At 55.2% G+C, this 18,937-nt stretch overlaps 1 protein-coding gene and 1 long non-coding RNA gene across 4 annotated transcripts in view; one reads left to right on the top strand and one right to left on the bottom strand.

The window, feature by feature from the left end:
- The first annotated feature begins 202 nt into the window (after positions 1-202).
- On the top strand, positions 203-5,194 carry LOC105509995. Its single transcript, XR_001001503.1, has 2 exons — positions 203-465; positions 4,736-5,194. It is a non-coding gene; the product is annotated as an uncharacterized LOC105509995 (long non-coding RNA).
- Positions 5,132-18,937, bottom strand: part of IMPDH1 (IMP (inosine 5'-monophosphate) dehydrogenase 1) — a 17,587-nt gene continuing 3,781 nt past the window's right edge. The window contains exons 1-14 of one of the 3 annotated variants that reach the window (XM_011939545.1): positions 17,006-17,058; positions 13,892-13,993; positions 13,696-13,770; positions 13,242-13,448; positions 13,004-13,113; positions 11,286-11,485; positions 9,804-9,894; positions 9,467-9,562; positions 7,998-8,141; positions 7,758-7,902; positions 7,323-7,466; positions 7,145-7,228; positions 6,573-6,589; positions 5,132-5,879 (exon numbers count right to left, since the gene is read on the bottom strand). In XM_011939545.1, coding sequence (XP_011794935.1) covers positions 5,779-5,879; positions 6,573-6,589; positions 7,145-7,228; positions 7,323-7,466; positions 7,758-7,902; positions 7,998-8,141; positions 9,467-9,562; positions 9,804-9,894; positions 11,286-11,485; positions 13,004-13,113; positions 13,242-13,387 — 1,278 coding nt within the window. In that variant the 5' untranslated portion in view covers positions 13,388-13,448; positions 13,696-13,770; positions 13,892-13,993; positions 17,006-17,058 and the 3' untranslated portion in view covers positions 5,132-5,778. Of the gene's footprint in view, positions 5,880-6,572; positions 6,590-7,144; positions 7,229-7,322; positions 7,467-7,757; positions 7,903-7,997; positions 8,142-9,466; positions 9,563-9,803; positions 9,895-11,285; positions 11,486-13,003; positions 13,114-13,241; positions 13,449-13,695; positions 13,771-13,891; positions 13,994-17,005; positions 17,061-18,937 lie in introns of those variants that run through there. The other 2 variants (XM_011939544.1, XM_011939546.1) reach the window with 2 other exon arrangements.

An 18,937-nucleotide genomic window follows, 5' to 3' on the forward strand; every position in this document is an offset into this window, starting at 1 on the left:
GTCCCTTGACCTACTTGAAGTCAGTTTTCTCCTCTGAACAGTCCCTGGAACGCAATCCTTTCCTGCATCTCCTCTCCCCAGGTAGTCCTGGGTTCCAGCTTTGTGTCCTCCTTGGCAAGCTCTCCTGTCCTGAAACCGCAGAGGGGCCATATGACCTCCACAGTCTGAACTGCTATTCCCTGTCCCTCTGTGGTCCTTTGCCAGGAGAAGGCCCCACCATGAGGTCAGGGGAGACCCTGAGCAGTGGGGTCTCCCCACACCAGGTCAAGCAAGGAAAGAGCTCAGCTGGAAGGGGCTGGATTTATTCTTGCCTCTCTCCAGCCACTCCTGCAGCTCCTGGCTTCCTGGCAAGCCTCTCCACCAGCGCCCTCACACGGCTTGGACACTTCACAGCTGCTGGGAGAAAGAATGGAATGGACCCAAGGACATCCAGGCAGGCCCAGGCCCTACCCGCTGGCAACTTGGGCAAGTCACTCTCTCCTAGCCTCGTCGTCCCATCCATCATAAAGGAACAGGCATTACTGCTACAGGTTGCTGAGGATAAGACGCACCTTCACAGCATGGTAATGAATGGCGGCAGAAAACAGGTCTTTTAGGTTCCTCTCTCCACCTAGCCAGCCTCTTTCCTTTCTGGGAGATGAAATTAGTTTACCTCCAAACCCTGCCTGTCCTTCGGAAGCCAAATTTTACTACGGATGCAGGTAACCAGGGAATGGTTGCCAAAGACCGGGCTTTGAAAAGAAGGGCTGCTTGTTGCCTAGGAAACTGCCCCACTCCGGGTTCCCTGGGGTCCCACCGGTAGATGGGTCTCGGCGCCATCTGCCGGACACAGTGCCACACTGCTTCTGAAGCACCCAGACCCGGAGTCCCACAGCCTGGAACAGGGAACACTCCTCTTCCCCTGCCCATTCTCCCCCACTGCATCACATAAAAGCTCTTTGCTCCTTTTGCCCCCAGACTTTCCCAGAGATTAGAGGCATGGGAAGGAGTTGGAAGCACTGTGGAGGGTGGGAGCGATGTCCTTCTCTACACATAAAGAGAGAGGACAGGAAAGCAGGATTCCTGGTAGCCTGAGGTCCAAGAACGTCTCTCCCCTAGTTGCTTTCCCGTGGCTTGCAATCCTCTTGGAAACTGTTTCCCACTACCTGCCTTTCCACAGGGAGGGAGCCATGGAAATGAAGAGGTTAAAGTTGAGGTAGGAGAGTGACATGTGGGTCACCGCAAGGTCCTGGTGCAACATCCCCTCCTGGGGAACCGCTCAGCTCCCACTGCTCCTAGACCCGAGTCCCCTTTTCTTCTCTGGGAGAACCTTCCTACCCACCTGACAATTGCCAGGTGAACCCCTTGGAGCCTCAGATCGTCCTGCCCACTGGCAGAAGAGGGAGAAGCAGAAAGGTCCCTGCTATGAGACCAGGACTCCTGAGTTCAATACCCGCCCAAGGCAGCCCCTGGGCTTGGCCACCCTGAGATCAGCCTGCCCTGAAAAGTGAAGGGGGAAGTAAAATATCTGAAGTTGGGATGCCTGGGGGTGGGGGTGTACCTCTTTCCCTTTTAGGATCACAAGTAGAGAAACTGAGGCACAGGGTGAGCGAAAGGCTGCTCTTTACCTGTTCCAGGCTAATACCACATCTTGCTATCCAGATGTCCCCTCTCCAACTCTAGCTGGGCTGGGGTGGGGGTGGGGGGTGAAATTGACTTGGGAGCCAACACCCTGGCTCTCAGCCCAGAAGCTTAAGAGCAGGTGGAGCAGGAGGCTGGCTGGAGACCAGGTCTCCTGGGTCCCTGATCCCACCTGTTTTCCCTCCTGAGCTAAGCCAGAAGGGTAAGCAAGGAGGAGGCTGGCGATGGTGATGCCTGAACCCTGCAGGTGAGAAGCCCTGCTCTGAGGACAATAGGTGTGAGAGGTGGGGCTGGGTACTCTGGCCTAGAAGAGGCTGCATGTGGCTGGAGGCTGCCACCTGGCCGCTGCCTTCTGCCCGGGTTCCCTGCCTCCAAACTCTCCTCAGCAGGAGGCAGGACGGCTTCAGGGGTAAGGTGAGGTGGGCAGGGTTGGCCCTGCAACCTCCTGGTTAGCTGAGTCTGAGTCTGAGTCTATAGTGGGGTCAGAGAGGCTGAGGGTGGAATTTGACCCTTACAAGCCAGAAGGGATCCTGAAAGAATAAAAAGCTCTAATGAAGGGGAGAGGGAGGAGCTACCTCCGCCAACCCACCATGCCCCAATGGTTGGGTCCTCTCTTCCTCTCCAGCCCTGACTCTGCATGTGAGGAGAGGGGTGGAGGGAAAGACTGAGGGGAGCTGAGTGGCTCCCCTCCGGCTGACTGCCCACTTCCTGACTGGCACGGGAGCCACAGAAGCTGAAAGGAGCCTCAGAGGGCTAGTCCAGTCCCCCTTGAATGATTGGGCCATGCCATCTGAGGGCCCTGTTCTCAGTCCTTGGAGCCTGGGAGACGGCTAGGGCCACCCACTCCTCCTCCACTTGGTCCCCCAGGGTACACCAGAGATGGCCCCACTGCTACCCCCCACCCCGGGAGAGTAACTTGACTCTCCTGCTCCACACACCTGCACTGAAGCCCGGGCCTCCCAGTCCCCTGGCTCTACCTGTTGCTCTTGTTCCTGCCCTGGCTGGGGGCGAGGCTGGCTGCCTAGGCTAAGTCCCTGCAGCTCCACCTGGCCTGCAGCTTTGACGCGCTGGCTGGGAGAGTGCACTGAGCCATTTCTTTTGCGGTGGCCTGGTGCGGGCTGCCTGAATGCTGATGTTGCTGCAGGGATCCTGGGGCACTGGCTGGCTGCACGCTGGCAGTGCACCCTCTCCCTGGGTGGGTACACCTTTGCGCAGATGCCGCTGCCCATGAGCTGGGACCTGGGGCACCACAGCAGCATGGTTCAGCGCCTGTGGGGCCACGTCTTTGACAACCTGGTGGTGAGTAGCCTGGACCACATGGTGCTGGGTGTGTGTCAAGGAGGGATGAGGGGGCATGTGCGCTGCACAGACCTGGTTGGACTTCAGGGGGACAGGTAGTACTGCTGACCAAGGCATCTCTGATCTGCATTTCTCCCAAATGTGGCTCTGAGCTGCCTCTGAATATCCACCTGCTGTGGCCTTCCTACCCAGAGTCTCTCTCCCTTTGTCCCACTCGAGCCTCCTGCACTGTGGCTGAATTTGCAACCCAGAGTAAGTGTGTTGCCTGGGTCCAGACTTACATGCATTTATCACCCAGGCAAAGGGAGAGCCCATAGGACACAATATGACTCATTAACTCACGCCTGTAATCCCAGCACTTTGGGAAGCCGAGGCAGGCGGATCACCTGAGATCAGGAGTTCAAGACCAGCCTGGCCAACATAGTGAAACCCTATCTTCACTAACAATACAAAAATTAGCTGGGCATGGTGGTGGGCACCTAGACTATGCCACTGCACTCCAGCCTGGGTGACAGAGTGAGATTTTGTCTCAAAAAAAAAAAAAAAAGACTCATTTACTGAGCACCTGTAACCTTCCTCATTTGCTCTCACATAATCCTTGCAATGAAGCCTGGGGGTGGGTGCTGTGTCATCTGCTTTTCTTAGGACGCATGCTGTAACAAGTCTCAGACCATATAACTAGATGTATGGAATTCCTCTAAAACAGTAATCCTCTAACTTTAGAATGTATCAGAATTGAGGGGCTGAGTAGCAACCCAGAGGCCCAGACCCCATCCTACTACGGCAAGCCTAGGACTTGTTTGTTATTAGCTCTCCAGGTGATTGTGACATGCACCAAACTTCCAGGGCCACCGTGCTAAAACCTCCTCTCAAAGGGCCATACTAATGCTACCATACCTTAAGGGGGAGATCACTGACTTACAAGGTAATTCATCCCATTCGTCAGCTCTATTAACCAACTAGGTTTAGTTCAAAATGGAACCTCTCCCTTTGAACCACTCACGCTCTTGATTCAGAGTGACTTGGCATTTATCTGAAAACGCTTAGATCTTTCCGATCTCAATGGCTGGTCAAGCTGCTTCCTGCATGATTTTTGTAAACCAATGCACAAGACGAACCACGAAACTTGGCCCTGTTTTGGTCCATCCCCTCTCATCTTCAACCATCCCCTGGGACCTGGGCATCGTCCTCCCTCCCTGCTGGGTCACCTCTGACTCAGGTGCTCATCAAAGCCAGACTCCAGGGCACAAGGCCTCCCTGGACTGTCAATGACCCATTCACTTTGCAAGAACTCCTAGAGCAGATGCTGAACCAGCTCTGAGTCCACCTGATAGTCCTGCTGTCTAGCTCTTTCTTGTCCCTAGAAGCACAAAGCTAAAAAATGATGCAGTGAAAGGCTGGCCCCTGAGCAAATGGTTCTCTGGCAGAAGGGGTCTGGGAGAGGGCAGGTATTGGTACAGCATGGCAGCAGGGAGCTGAGGGCCCCTCCCTTAGCCATAGGAGTGTATCCAGATCTTCTCCTTGGTCTGCTCATTCCCGCTACCCAAGGATCCCCTGGCCATCTTCCCTGCCTCTGCCCACTTGAGTGATGGCTGTATGGAGTGGTGTCTGTACCTTCGATAGACAGCTTTGTGCCTACTGCCCAAAAACAGAGGCACAGGAAGGCAATACGAATGTTCCAAAACCCCGCAACTCTAGGGGTATTCAGCAGCCCATGTGACAGTACTGTCTGCACCAGTGGGAACTGAGGCTGGGAGGCAGGTCCTGAGGCACATAGGAACAGTGGGAGCTGACCCACTCTGCTTTGTACCTATAGGTATGTTTCGGCAGATGAGACCACAGGCCCTGGCCATGCTGTACTGCCATCTGTGCCCTGGCTGCACCATGTGGCATGATGAGGCTGCGGTGGGCATTTTTCAGCAGCCGGGTGTGAGGCCCCGATGCTAGAATTCTACAGCCGTGATGACCCCTCCACAATGCTGCCCGGCTGTAGGAGTTGCTGAGCAGCTTGCAGCAGGTAAACCTGCCAGTGTGGCACAAGCCTGGGAGACCTCCTGACATGGGGCCCACTTGCACCAACACACCCCCACCCCACCCCCAGTACCACAACGCCCTCATACCTTCCTGGGGAAGCAGGGCCTGGTGCCACACCTCCCAGCCCAACTCTGATGGGGCTCCAGTCACCCAACGGACAGGGAATACAGACAAGATGGTGGAGGCGTTGAGACCTGCTTGATTTATTCCGAGTATTTAACACACAATGACGCAACTGTGATCCCAAAGTGTGCAAAGTTAAAGCCTTCAACTGCAGCTGAGGAGAGGGGAGGAATGGTTCACCTGGGGACGGTGGTGAGTCAGGAATGACAGGCAGGCGGCCATGACCAGGGCAGCCTCCTCCCCAGGGCCAGGGACAGGGGAGTGGCCTGAGGAGCAGGACCCAAGGGTAGCCCAGGCCCGGGGAAGGGGGCAGAGACCTCCCCTTGGCCTAGGTCAGGAGCTCAGAAGTGCCACATGGCTGAGGGGGCAGCGGCCCGGGAAGGGCCAGAGGCAGGGCCAGGAGAGCACCATTTCCTGGGGGGCTGGGGGCAGGGAGGTGCCCTATAGGAGAGGCCAGGAGGGGCCACCTGCCCCTGGGGTGGGGGCCGGGCTGGAGCAGGCTGCAGCAAGAAAGACCTGAGGCAGGCACAGGGCCTGAGAGCCCGGCTGGCTGGGCTCAGGGGGGCTCCCAGGGCAGCCTGGCCAAGGGAGCAATCGTGACTGCAGGGGATGCCGAGCGAGGGGCAGCAGCCCCCTCAGGACCTCCCCTCCTCTCTCCCTGGAAAGGAGCTGGGGAACCCGTAGTGCAAATCTGTGGATCACTCAGTTATGGAGGGAGGTTGTGCCCAAAAGTGGACATTGGGGTGCGCCCCCTCCACCACCTCGGCCTCCACCGCTGTCCTCAGTACAGCCGCTTCTCGTAACTGTGGGGACAAGGCAAGAGGGGGAACAAGAGTGGGTGTGTGGACCCTGCTCCCTCCCAAAACCATTTCCCCAGGGTCCCCAGATGCGGGAGAGAGCAGAGAGCTGAGGAGCCCTGGGATCTCAGCTGTAGCAGACAGGAGGAGGGCCTGGAGCAGGCCTTGGGACTCTGTCCTCCCCCAGGCCAGCGTTCCCTGAAGAACCATGCTGGGTCCAGAGATGGCCATGCTCCTTTGGGCCATCGCCACATCTGAGTGGACTGTCCTCAGTGCCCAGGGTGGAGGGACAGCTCAGGCAGGCACGGCCCATCCTCATGGAGCAAGCTCCAACCTGGGGCCGAACCTCTGCTGCCTGTATCTACACCTAGCCCCAGCCCGGCAGCCACAGTGGCCTAGGCTGCGTGTAGTCACTGGGTCCGGTCTAAGATGGGGCAGCCGTAGGCCTGAGGTCACAGGCGTCTCTCTGCAGCCAGAAAGGGATCTGTGTTTCAGTTGGATGAGGGGACATTGCTGGTTTCCTCCATGATGGTGTTGGAGTTAGGGGGCCGGGGGGCCCAAACCCAGGGTCCACATCTCATGGCTATACCCCAGCACCCTCCCACCCCCACCCAATACCCACCCCCACCTCCAGCCCAGGTCCCACCCAGACTGCCCCTGCTCTACTCTACGCTTGGCCCGGGCAGCGCGTTTACTTACACGGCAGAAAGGTATAGCTACGGAAGGGTGGGGCGGAAAGAGACACAGGTTAGACGCCCGCTGATGCCTGGGGACAGGGCTCCTGACCAGGGTGGGGCGCATGCCTGCAACTACTGCTGCCAACGGAACTGCTGCCAACGAGCACTGCCCCCGCCCACAATTGCCCCAGCGCTGACCCTGGCATCTGTCTCTCTGCCCTTGTCCCCACCAGAGGGGTCACACCCGCATCTTCTGCCTGGCTGCCTGGTGCCACCACCAGCCCCTGCCACCAGCTACCAAGCTTCCTGAGCAAGCAAGGGCTGGGAGTCCAGGTACAGTGAGTGGCCACACCTCCTGTGCCCCGCTCGGAAGAGGCCCGAGGGAAGGGGAGGGCCTGCTTGCATGGGGGCTAAAGGATGAGGAACAGGGTGTCTGGGCCCTGGAGGAGAGGGTGAGGGGCCATCCTGCAGCAGCATCTGTCCCTGCTGCAGGTGGTCCATGGGGTCCCTTGACCTCAGCTTGGCCTCAGAACCCTGGCCCCACCTGCCCAACCCACTGCCTGCAGGTGTCAACGAGGAGGCCACCACACTTACGAGTGCAGGCCATGGACGCCACCCTCGATCTGCGCTGACATGGTCCGCTTCTCAAACTTGAGCTCTCCTGAGTACATCATGGACCTAGGAAGCAGGCAGGTGGAGCGGGTCAGGGCCACCACGGGTGGAGAAGAGCGAGAGAAAGGAAGCAGGAGCCACCCCCAGTCTCAGCACTCACCGAAGGACAGACAGGCTGCGGGCCCCGATATCCTGGCAGCCGTGTTGGATGCCCGCTATGAGGTAGGGCACGAATTTCTGAATGGACCCTTTGTCCTGGATGGAGCCTGAGACACCCTGTGCGATCTTCACCTTATCCCCCTCGCTGCGTGGAGGGTGGAAGACTGAGCCCAGCAGCTTGAAGCTCAAAGGACCCCACCCCACCTCTTAAGGGCACAAAGGGGATACCGCCCAGGAAGGTCCCCCAAGCCACCCCTCGCTGGGCTCTGAGTCAGGTGGCCCAGGGACAGATCCTATGTCTGCTACTTATGTCCTGTGCCTCAGTTTCCAGAACCACCGTATGAGGACTGGCTGCCATCAGGGGAAGTCGGTGGCATGAGCAGGCCCTGAAGGGTTGTGGGCTGATCTGCCCAGGTGGGGCCCAGGGTCAGGGAACCTGAAGTATCGCTTCTGGCTGCTGCTGCTCTTCTCCATGGCATCCAGTGAGCCCATGCCCCGGTACTTCTTGAGCCGCACCCCGTCTGAGAAGAAGTATTCGCCAGGGGCCTCCGTGGTGGCAGCCAGCAGGGAGCCCATCATCACTACAGTGGGCAAGGGATTAGTGCCTCCAGCCCATGAGTGCCCCACCTGGCTTTCAGCCCTCGCCTGCCCAATCCCCAGCACATTTTCCCCTCACCTGTGGAGGCGCCAAGGGCCAGGGCCTTGACCACGTGCCCCACGGTCTGGATGCCGCCATCGGCTATGATGGGCACACCAAAGCGCCGGGCATACTCAGCCACCTTGTACACAGCAGTGCCCTGGGGCCGACCACAGGCCATCACTGGGGGAGGGTGGGGTGCACAAGGCAGAGAAGAGTCAACAGCAACTCTGGGGCCAGGCACGGGGCCAGGTCAGCTCTTCCTCCTGGGCACTACCTCTAGTCGGGAAAAGGGACACGGCTGGATGGTGTTTCTGAGGCATAACACAGGTGCTGGCAAATACCACCAGGATGAGTGTCATTCCAGGGATCTTGGCCACCGCACCCCAAGAGCATGACAGGGGATTCCGATGGGGCATCAGAAGTGGCCTTCAGAGGCCAAGGCCCCCAGACGGGTGGCCACAGCCTCGCCTGCTCTCAAGGCACAAGTTCCCCGTCAAGGCTTTCGTTTGCAAAAACTGTTACCAGGGTTAGGTACTACGGTCCTCTTTGGGATCCTGGTTTGCATTTCTTCAAGTCTAAGTGTCCAAGGTCCTTCAGTGTTAGGTTTTAGATGGAGACTGTAAGGACCAGCACCTATCTCGGGACAGGTGCAAAGCTGGATAAACCAGAGATGGCGCCTCTCATTTGTTTTGTCCCTACTCTACCTCAAGGCTTTGAACAGTACCTGAAACAAGTAGGTGCCTAATGAATATTTGTTAAGTGGATGAGAGAGGGCCCTCATTTCACCAGCTAAGGTAGCCAGCTAAGGCGAAGGGCACAAACCTAAATAGCAGAGGCTCCGAAGACCAAAAGGGAGAGCTGTTTGGGCCAGGAAAGGCCAAATGCATCACTCCGTGTTTTGGAGAAGTGGCCCTCACAGGAGGGGCTGGGTACATCTCAGGTCAAGCTAGGACCCCAGTCTTCCAGGCAGCCACCCCACAAGTCAGACACCAGCCTCCAGGGAATACCTCCTCAATAACCACATGGGGGACACATGTCAGGGTCCCCCTTTCCCACTTCATGTTCAGAAACCCACCCTGCAGAAGGGCTTTGTAATTGGGTGGAACTCCCCACTCCCAAACCACATGGTGAAGTGGGTGCATAATATATCCTTATATATTCAGGGACACATCGTCTCTGTGTCTTAAATATCTGCCTTGTCACAAATCAAATCCAAACCCTGAGGTTCCAACAAGCCCCTTGGACAGTCACACCAGCCCCAGGCCCTAAGCCCCAGGCGGAGCCCCCTTGACCGCACTCTGAGAAGCAGGCTGGAGCTCTTGCGTCCTGCTGACATCTGCCTTCCCCTAAGTTAGTGGGCCCGACGGGGTGCGGCCCATGCCTGGGTCACCCCGGAGCCCACCATGGCAGAATGGGGCCTGGCAGAGAGAGTACTTGATATGCATCTGGGGAACAAAGGCGAGGCCCCCGGGCCAGCGGGCACTCGCTCACCTCCTGACACCCACCTTCCTGGGTGATGCAGATGGAGCCGCAGCCCATGCCCACGCGCAGCCCGTCCACACCAGCATCAATCAGGTTCTTGGCCTGGGCTGCTGTCACCACTGGGGGTGGGGGTGGGGATGGGGCAGAGGAACAATGTGAGGATGGGATGCCCTTGCCTGCCCAACGGCTTCTTGGGACCCCAGTCTAGCACCCCCAACCTCCCTATGGTGACCAAAGCCCATCATGCTTCCTGCCACCCATGCCAGGAGCCATACCATCACCTAGGGATGCTGAAGGACAGAAAAAGGTTTCTCAGTGGAGCAGCAGGAACAGGGGGGTGAGAGGCAACCCCGCACTCACCGTTCCCCCCAATCACCTGGAGGTGGGGGTACTTCTGTTTGATGTAATGCACCATGGCGATCTGATACACCGAATTCCCTTGGGACGAGTCCTGTGAGAAAGGAAGGAAGAGCTTGTGCTTAGACAGCTGAGGCCGCTCAAGGCAGGAGGGAGAGCCTGAGCGGACGAACCCCTCAAATCCTGTGAAAACTGTTACGAGAATGCTCTTTCCTTCTGTTTTTTGTTTTTGTTTCTGTTTTTTTCTGGAAGTTCACTTGACAACTCTCAGTCAATTCTCAAAGGGGACTGCTTTCCTGAAAGGTTAACCACCACTAATGCAGTCTTCGGGTAGATAAGGCCTTTCCTATCCATTGTACAGACTGATCCTTAAAGCACGGAGACACTGCCTGGAGCTGTATCCTGTTCCCACCAACTCACTAACCAAATGAAATGACTTAACTTATTTAAGCCTGTTTCTTCATCTGAAAATGGAATGGCAATTGTCCCTCAAGGGGCTGATATACATAAAGGTCTTGACGCAGTGGCTGGCAAACAGGCAGTTCTCAGTGAACATGAGCTAAATTACTAGGGTCAACTTATCAGCCAAGAAGGCCCTCAGAGGGCCTTTGTTTGCAGTCTGTTGTGAGCTGTTGAGAGGGTGCCAGTGACCCTCCTAATTTCCCTTCCTCCTAGTCATAGAATACAGATAAATCTAGATGTATGGTCCAGATCACTCACAAGGAATCAACAAGCCTTTATCCTTATTCTACCTCCCTTTATTGGGGGTGGGGGGGTCTGGATTTGCAATTGTTGCTTGCAGCAATTTGTCTACTTTATTTTTTTTAAAGATTCAGTGGGTATATGTGTTTGTTGCTTAAATGGGCATACTGCATACTGGTGAGAATTGGGTCTCAAGTGTACCTAATACCCACATATGGAAAACTGTGTCTGATAGGCAATTTTTCGTTCCCCTCCCACCCTCTCCCATGTTAGAGTCCCCAGCATCTATTATTTCCATCTTTATGAACACATGTACCCACTGTTTAGTCCCTACTTATAAGTGAGGGCCTGTAGTATTTGGTTTTCTGCTTTGGAGTTAGTTCACTAAAGATAATGGTTTCTAGCTCTGTCCATGCTGCTGCAAAGGACAGGATTTCATTCTTTCTTACGGCTGTGCCATTGGAAAATTTTAACTTGTTTGTTTTCTTTCTTTGTATCTCAGATGACACAAACCATTGTTTGCTTTTTGAGATAGGGTCTTGTTCTGTCCCCAGGGCTGGAGTACAGTGGCACGATCCTAGCACACTATGACCTTGAACCCCTGAGCTCAGGCGATCCTGCTGCCACCCTCCCAATTCTGACACCAGGGAGCACTCGGAAGCAGAGAGGAAGAGTAGCAAGGGAGGGGCACAGGTTTAATCAGAGGTGAACCTGGGTCCTCATAGACCTCCACTCTGCTGAACCACCCAAACACCTCCCCCACAACCTAGGCAGGGGCCTCACCAAGACTATGACGTCGACGCCTGCCTGGGTGAGCAGGTCTAGGCGGTATTTGTCATCCTCACGGGTGCCCACAGCTGCCCCGCAGAGCAGCTGCTTGTGGGAATCCTTGGAGGCCAGAGGGTAGTCTCGGTTCTTCTTCAGGTCAGTGCGGGCGATGATGGCCACCAGCTCATCACGATCATTGACGATAGGCAGCTTCCCTGACAAGGAATGCAGGGGTGAAATGAAGCAGGCTTGGTGGGGAGAAGTTTGAGAGATGTTCAGGAGGGTGAAGATGAAAGTGGGCAATGCCAGAGATTCCACTGAAGTACCCCAGCCAGCCACTAGGTGACAGCACCCCCCAGGAAGTGTTCCTAGGGACCTAAACCGCTTCCCAAGGAACAGGGAGCAAAGAAACCTCTCAGCCCAGGAGGTTCCTGGGGTCTGTGGATGGGCATCCCCATGGACTGGGATGGGCAGCCCCTGAGTACTGGCAGCCTTTCACCTGCTGGGTCACAGTGGCCGAAATCTCCTAGCCAGGAGTGATGCTGACCTGCAGGGAGAAGTATGTGCCCTGTCCAATACAAACACCACAGAACCCTCCACTATGGACCAGGGAAGCATTTCCCAGTATAGCCAACAGGGACCTGGTGAATATTTAATTTTTCCTTTTTTTTTTCTAAGGAGCCAAGGTTGGCCGGGCGTGGTGGCTCACAGCTTCCTCACTTTGGGAGGCTGAAGTAGGTGGATCACTTGAGGCCAGGAGTTCAAGAACAGCCTGGCCAATATGGTGAAACTCCATCTCTACTAAAAATACAAAAAAAATTAGCTGGGTGTGTTGGTGTGCGCCTGTTGTCCCAACTACTCAGGAGGCTGAGGCAGGAGAATTGCTTGAACCCAGGAGGCGGAGATTACAGTGAGCCGAGATCACACCACTACACTTCAGCCTGGATGAGAGAGCAAGACTCCATCTCAAAAATAAATAAATAAATAAATAGCTAGCCAAAGTTGTGGCCAGGCACAGTGGCTCACGCCTGTAATCCCAGCACTTTGGGAGGCCAAGGAGAGCAGACTGCTTGAGGCCAGGAGTTCAAGACCAGCCTGGCCAACATGGTGAAACCCCATCTCTACTAAAAATACAAGCAAACAAATAAATAAACAAATAAGCTGGTGTAGTAGCACACATCTGTAATCTTAGCTACTCAGAAGGCTGAGGCATGAGAATCGCTTGAACCCAGGAGGCAAGGGTTGCAATGAGCTGAGATTGTGCCACTGCACTCCACCTGGGTGACAAAGTGAGACTCTGTCTCAAAAAAAAAAAAAAAAAAGCTAAAGTTGTTTCTAGCTAGCAAATATAGAAACAGCTCCAGTGTCAAATAAATTTAACTGCAGGACTTCTGAGATCCTTTAATAAGTGAATGTGCAATTCTTTACGTAAGACAGGGGATAGAGAAAGGAGTTATTGCTCAAGCTTTTAAGACCACAGAGGCTTTTCTTGGGATGAGCATCTCATAGGACTAGTTTTGGGAAACATACTGTGAAGATGCTGCATTAGGGACAAGCTTCCCTAAGCTAAGAGAAGGATGGCAGGAATTGTGCTCTGGCCTGCCTGAGGTTATTCAAACCTTTCCCAGGGCCCAGTCTCGTTGCTGGGATAACCTGCGAGGCTGTGAAAGAATAATGGGACTGTGGACAGGGAGTCAGGCTGGGGGTTGAGTTTTCAACTAGCTCCCTGGTACCTTTCTTGCTACGCTGCAGGATCTCATTTGCCTCTTTCAACGTCACACCTGCTGGAGCCACCACCAGCTCAATCCTTGGCGTCATCACCTGTGGGGCCAGGAACATTTGCCTGCAGGTTGGCAGGTGAGAGAGAAGGAGCCAGGCCTCCCTCTGGTCCCTGGTCACAGGCACCAGTCTGAGGCCCCAGCGTGAGGGTCCTCTCTGCACCCAGCCCTGCTTCCCCTGCCCTGCAGGTACCTCACTGAGGAGGGTGGTGTGGTCCTTCTCAGCAAGAAAGTCGATGTCTCGGGAAGTGACGATGCCCACCAGCTTGCTGCCCATGGTGCCTGTCTCAGTGATGGGGATGCCAGAGAAGCCATGCCGCATCTTGGCCTCCAGCACATCGCCCACAGTATGCGAGGGGCTCAGCACCACAGGGTCTGTGATGAAGCCCTGTTCAAACTTCTGCAGGCAGAGATAGGGGGAGGAAAAGGCTGGAAGAAAGCCAGGGATGATGTCTGAGCTGGCCACAGGGAACAGAGGATGCGGCTGTGCCGCAGAGAAGCCAGGACCCTCAGTGGGACCCTCAGCTCCACTGAGAGGAAGGACACCCAGGGAGTGCAGCAGTACAGGGCTGGCAGGGGAGGCTGGGAGGGCCTCTGACGTGGGGACTGCCAGGTGGCATCTTGCTGGGGACAGGCCTGGTACTTGCCTTGACCTTCCGCACCTCGTTGGCCTGGAACTCTGGGGTGCAGTTGTGGTGAATGAAACCAATACCTCCCATCAGCTGACATGGAAGGGAAGTGTGGTCAGAGTGAGGGCCCATCCCTCCCCAGCCCTGCCCCTCAGCACAGCCCACCATGGTCAGTTCCTGTGCCCGGGAGTCCCCATGCAGGTGCGTAACTCACAGCCATCGCAATGGCCATGTCAGCTTCTGTCACAGTGTCCATGGGGGAGGAGATCAGTGGCGTCTTCAGCGTGATCTTCCGGGTCAGGGCTGAGGTCAGGTCCTGAGGATGGAGGCACAGCCCATGTGAAGTTTATCACCCACTGGACAAACACTCACTGAGCTCCTACATGCACCAGCACCAGGACAGTCCCTGGAGACATGGCAGTGAACACGGTAGAGCTTATGTTCTACTTGGAAAGAAAGATGACAGACACAGGACACATGCTCAAGATGACTTCCGTCACGATGAAGGCTGTAGAGAAAAACAAGAAGGCAAGCGACCACCGGCAACAAGGTGACTGGGGAAAGCCTCCTTCCTGGGAGGTGACGGGTGGGAGCCGATCAAGTAGAAGTCAGAAGGGCTGTCACTCGGCTAAGAGGGCTGGGTGCAAACCCGCCTCAGAGTCCAATTCTTTTGGAGGCACATTTAAGAAAGAAAAAGAAGGCCAGGGGAGTGGAGGGAAGGGAGAGGCGGGAAGAAGGCAGGGGCAGCATGTATGACCATGAAGACCAGGGAGAGAAGCTCAGATTCGATTCGGACAGAAGCCCCTGGTCTCGACAGAGAAATGATCTGATTTATGTTTCAAAAAGGTCACTCAGGCTCTGAGGTGGAGAATGGATTCTGAGTGACAAGGGCTGAGGTCAGGGGAGGCATGGAAAAGAGTCTTTTAGGCATTTAGGAAAGCAAGCAACTAATGGTCTGGAGCTCAGGAGAGCAGTCAGGATTGCAAGTGTCCATTTAAAAGCCACCTGCCCATGGAGGAAAGACCAGAGCACATACCCCTCTGAGGGTCAGGCCAACAGTAGTGGATCCCAGCCCCCAAGACATTTGAGCAGACTTTGCTATGTAATTTTTTTTTTTTTTTTGAGACGGAGTCTCGCTCTGTCACCCAGGCTGGAGTGCAGTGGCGTGATCTTGGCTCACTGCAAGCTCCACCTCCCGGATTTACGCCATTCTCCTGCCTCAGCCTCCTGAGTAGCTAGGACTACAGGCGCCTGCCACCTCGCCCGGCTAGTTTTTGTTTTTTGTATTTTTTTAGTAGAGACGGGGTTTCACCGTGTTAGCCAGGATGGTCTCGATCTCCTGACCTCGTGATCCGCCCGTCTCGGCCCCCCAAAGTGCTAGGATTACAGGCTTGAGCCACCGCGCCCGGCCCCGCTATGTAACCCTGGTTCAGACCTCTGGCCCCATGATCTAGAAAACATCATCTTCTCCTCTTTCATCATGCCACAGAAGGGCCACAGCCTTCCTGACAGAAGCCACAGGACAGGGAGACCCTTGCCAGCCAGGCAGGTGTCCTTTATTTATTTATTTATTTTCTGAGATGGAGTCTCACTCTGTCACCCAGGCTGGAGTACAGTGGTGCAATCTCGACTCACTGCAACCTCCACCTCCCAGGTTCAAGTGATTTTCCTGCCTCAGCCTCCCAAGTAGCTGAGATTACAGATGCCCGCCACAACGCCCAGCTAATTTTTGCATTTTTAGTAGGGATGGGGTTTCACCATGTTGGCCAGGCTGGTCTCAAACTCCTGATCTCAGGAGATCCTCCTGCCTCAGCCTCTCAAAGTGCTGGGACTATAGGTGTGAGCCACCATGCCCGGCTGGTAGGGGTCTTTTCAATCTCTCTCTTCCTAGCAGCCAGCCCAGGGTCTGACACAAAGCCACAGTGCTCAGTAAACTCTGTTAAACTAACAGTTGCACCAAGAAGGCTTCCTGGTTGTTGTCATAAGGGAAACAACCAGAATCATTCGAATTTCCCCCTGAAAATCTGTCTGGTTCAGCTCTGGCTACACACAGGCTGGACATGAACTTCCCTCACATGTAATTGATCTAGGCACACTCGGGCCCTCTGGCCTTTCATGAGAATCAGACCAGAATAAATAGCAATAATAAGAGCAACAGAAAAGAAATGGGTTTTTTAATGTATATGAATTCATCATAGAGTCATGGTACTTTTTCTTGAAATGACTACACCATCATCACTACCCACCTTGGCTTCTCTGAGTTTATCATATGTTAATTGTTCATTGGTTCGGCTCATTGATGAGCCCCTCTGGGAAAGCAAGACACTGTGTTTCCTTGTATTTATCCAAAATGCAACTCTTTCAAACCCTCTTGCCAGTTCTTGTACTTTGTGGATCAGTGAACAAGTCTGTCTATCGTTTTCAAATCTCTATAATTTTACTGGCTTCTATCATATCCTTGTTCAGCATTCCAGACAAAATCCAATCCTTATGGTGTCTAAAATAAGGAAGCCACTCCCAAACCCACCCCTTCCCGCTCCCAAGCCAGCCCCTTCCCAGGCCTCTTCTGAACCTGCCCATAGGCTCTGTCACTGACAGAGAGCCACCCAGCCCCGGGCCGGGCCTCACTCAGGACACTCCTGTGTCCCCATAGCTGCCTCTGCCCCATCAGGGATAACCCTTTGATCTCTGCCAGTTTCTCTGGCAACGATAAAGGCTATTTCCACCCATTCCAGCTGGGTGGAATCAGCATTTTGGGAGGCTGAGGCGGGTGGATCACTTGAGCTCAGGAGTTTGAGACCAGCCTGGCCAACATGGCAAAACCCCATCTCCACTAAAAATACAAAAATTATCGGGGGGTTTTGGCAGGTGCCTGTAATCCCAGCTACTCAAGAGGCTGAGGCAGGAGAATCACTTAAATCTGGGAGGTGGAGGCTGTAGTGAGATGAGATCACACCACTGCACTCCAGCCTGAGTGACAGAGCAAGACTCTGTCTCAAAAAAAAAAGGAGGGGGGAGGGCTATATCCTATCTACCCATTCCCAAGAAAAGTCTCTCCATGCCCTGCTCCTGAGCAAGAAATCAGCCTCTTCCACCACACACACGGCCCCCTCCCCTTGTCAAAGGAAGCCACCTCATCAGCTATCACTGCACTCCAGCCTGAGTGACAGAGCAAGACTCTGTCTCAAAAAAAAAAGGAGGGGGGAGGGCTATATCCTATCTACCCATTCCCAAGAAAAGTCTCTCCATGCCCTGCTCCTGAGCAAGAAATCAGCCTCTTCCACCACACACACGGCCCCCTCCCCTTGTCAAAGGAAGAGGTACTCACCACCTCATCAGCTATGAAGTCAATGAATCCTGGGAGAATCAGGAAGTCGCTGTGAAGACAGAGAAGTGAGTATTCCTAGTGGGGAGGGCAGCCCTAAAGGGGCGGAGCCTGCCATGCCAGAGAAGGCAGCAGGGGTGTATAAAAAAGCCTAGGGGAGCAGAGGCTAGAGCCCCCCCATCCTACTACCCCATCAGGGCAGTTCCCACCTCGGGCCCCCCACTAGAGTCTGGCAGACTCCAGCCCCAAGAGCTAGAGCCAAAGATAGTGGAAGGTCTGCTGGGGCGCCATCAAGGCAATAGGCCCAAAATATCCATTGCCTTCAGGTCTCAGAGTTTGTCAGGCAACACAGAAGTTCCCATATCGCCACACACAGCAGACAGAGCCTGACTTTGAAAACTTCTCAATCTTGATGGGGAGAGAAAATAAGTAAACACAGGGAACAAACCTGAGAACAATTTTGTGGTGCAACACAGCATGAACATGACCCAGCACAGGACACGCTGCACGCCCCGGTGCCTGGGCTGCTGAGTCACACAGGGCTCGGAACAGCATGGAGAGACCCCAGGGGGCTGAGTGCAGGGCATGTTCTGACAGAGCAGAACAGAAATGGCTGGGATGGGAAAGGGGAGGAAAGAGGCCTTAGAGGTGGGACCAGGACACTGGGGCCCCAGCCAAAGCAAGGCACTAGGGTGGGCCACAGTCACAGCAAACCCCAGAAGGTGAGTGTAGGCCTGCATGGGTACATCTAGGTGCAGGGCCACAGCTCAGGGGCCCCAACCTGCTAAAATCACAGCAGGTCTTGAGAGACACACCCAAAAGCAAATATCCCACACTTCAGGAACACTCTGAACTGAGCTAAGCAAAGCAGCAGGCATCCCTAGGGCAGGAAGGAAAAGCCACAGGGTGGAGGGCGAGTGGGTCATTAATCTGCCCTAAGGCCTAGAGAAACTCTTAGGCGTTCCCCTAGGGAGTTCTCCTAGAAGACTTCAGTGACAACTGTATCAAAGGTAGGGTCTCAATCTCATCACCAAAGACCACCAAAGAAACAAAGAATTTTGGCTGCTCCCAGACTTTGGCAGCCCTTCTTCTGTATAGCAAGGAGGCCACAGAAGAAATGCTGGAGTCTGGGCCTCGTAGTATTTTCTAGGTATTCTATACACCCGTCGCCTATGGGCAGGCAGGAGGAGACACTCCTCAGGGGTGACTGGGTATCCTGGTGTTTAGGGAAACTGCTGGCCAAGCAGGAGTGCTTACAAGCCAGGGCAGGGCTGGCAGGAGACAAGGCAGGGATGCTCTTGACTGGCCAGCATCCCCACTCTGCCCCTTCTGATGCCTCTTCCTGGCAGGGGCACAGTCCTGCAGCCAGGAGGCAGAGGTAGTGCCAGGCCTGCAGCAGGCAGGACAACTGGCCTAGGGCCCACGGCAAAGGCAAAGGAAGCCAGAGGCAGACGGGTAGGTCTGTGTGCTCCTCCAAAACCCCCTGTAGGGTGGGCTTAGGGGTGGCAGTCACAGAATAATTCGCGCCTTGGGAGGGGCACCAGTACCAACCTGTGGCAAGGAAGGGACACAACTAGAAAAAGCGCTGGACTGGACAGTTGGAAAATAAGCCACCCCAATCACCTGGCTGTGCCTCTCCTGGGGCCACGCGGAAGCAGCTGCTTAAGCTTGGTTCCAGGGACCCTCTGCCCTCGTGGTGAGGCTGGGAGGGGGAGTCCTGGACCAGAGGCTGGGAAAAGTCTCCCCATAACGCCCACATCTCCAGTTCCCACACGCCCCAGGGCCCCTCCATGCTCCTGAGAGGAGGAAGGGGGCAGGCCGAGCCTGGATTTGGCCAGAAACGGGTCAGGGCTCTGAGGGCCGCGGTGTCGCCGTGCCACGTCCGTCTGCTCCGGCGCGGGCCTCCTTCCTTCCCGTGCCCAGCCCCCAGCGCCC

The sequence above is a fragment of the Colobus angolensis genome, unplaced genomic scaffold (assembly GCF_000951035.1).
Source record: "Colobus angolensis palliatus isolate OR3802 unplaced genomic scaffold, Cang.pa_1.0 Scaffold182, whole genome shotgun sequence".
NCBI classification, from domain to species: Eukaryota; Metazoa; Chordata; class Mammalia; order Primates; family Cercopithecidae; genus Colobus; species Colobus angolensis.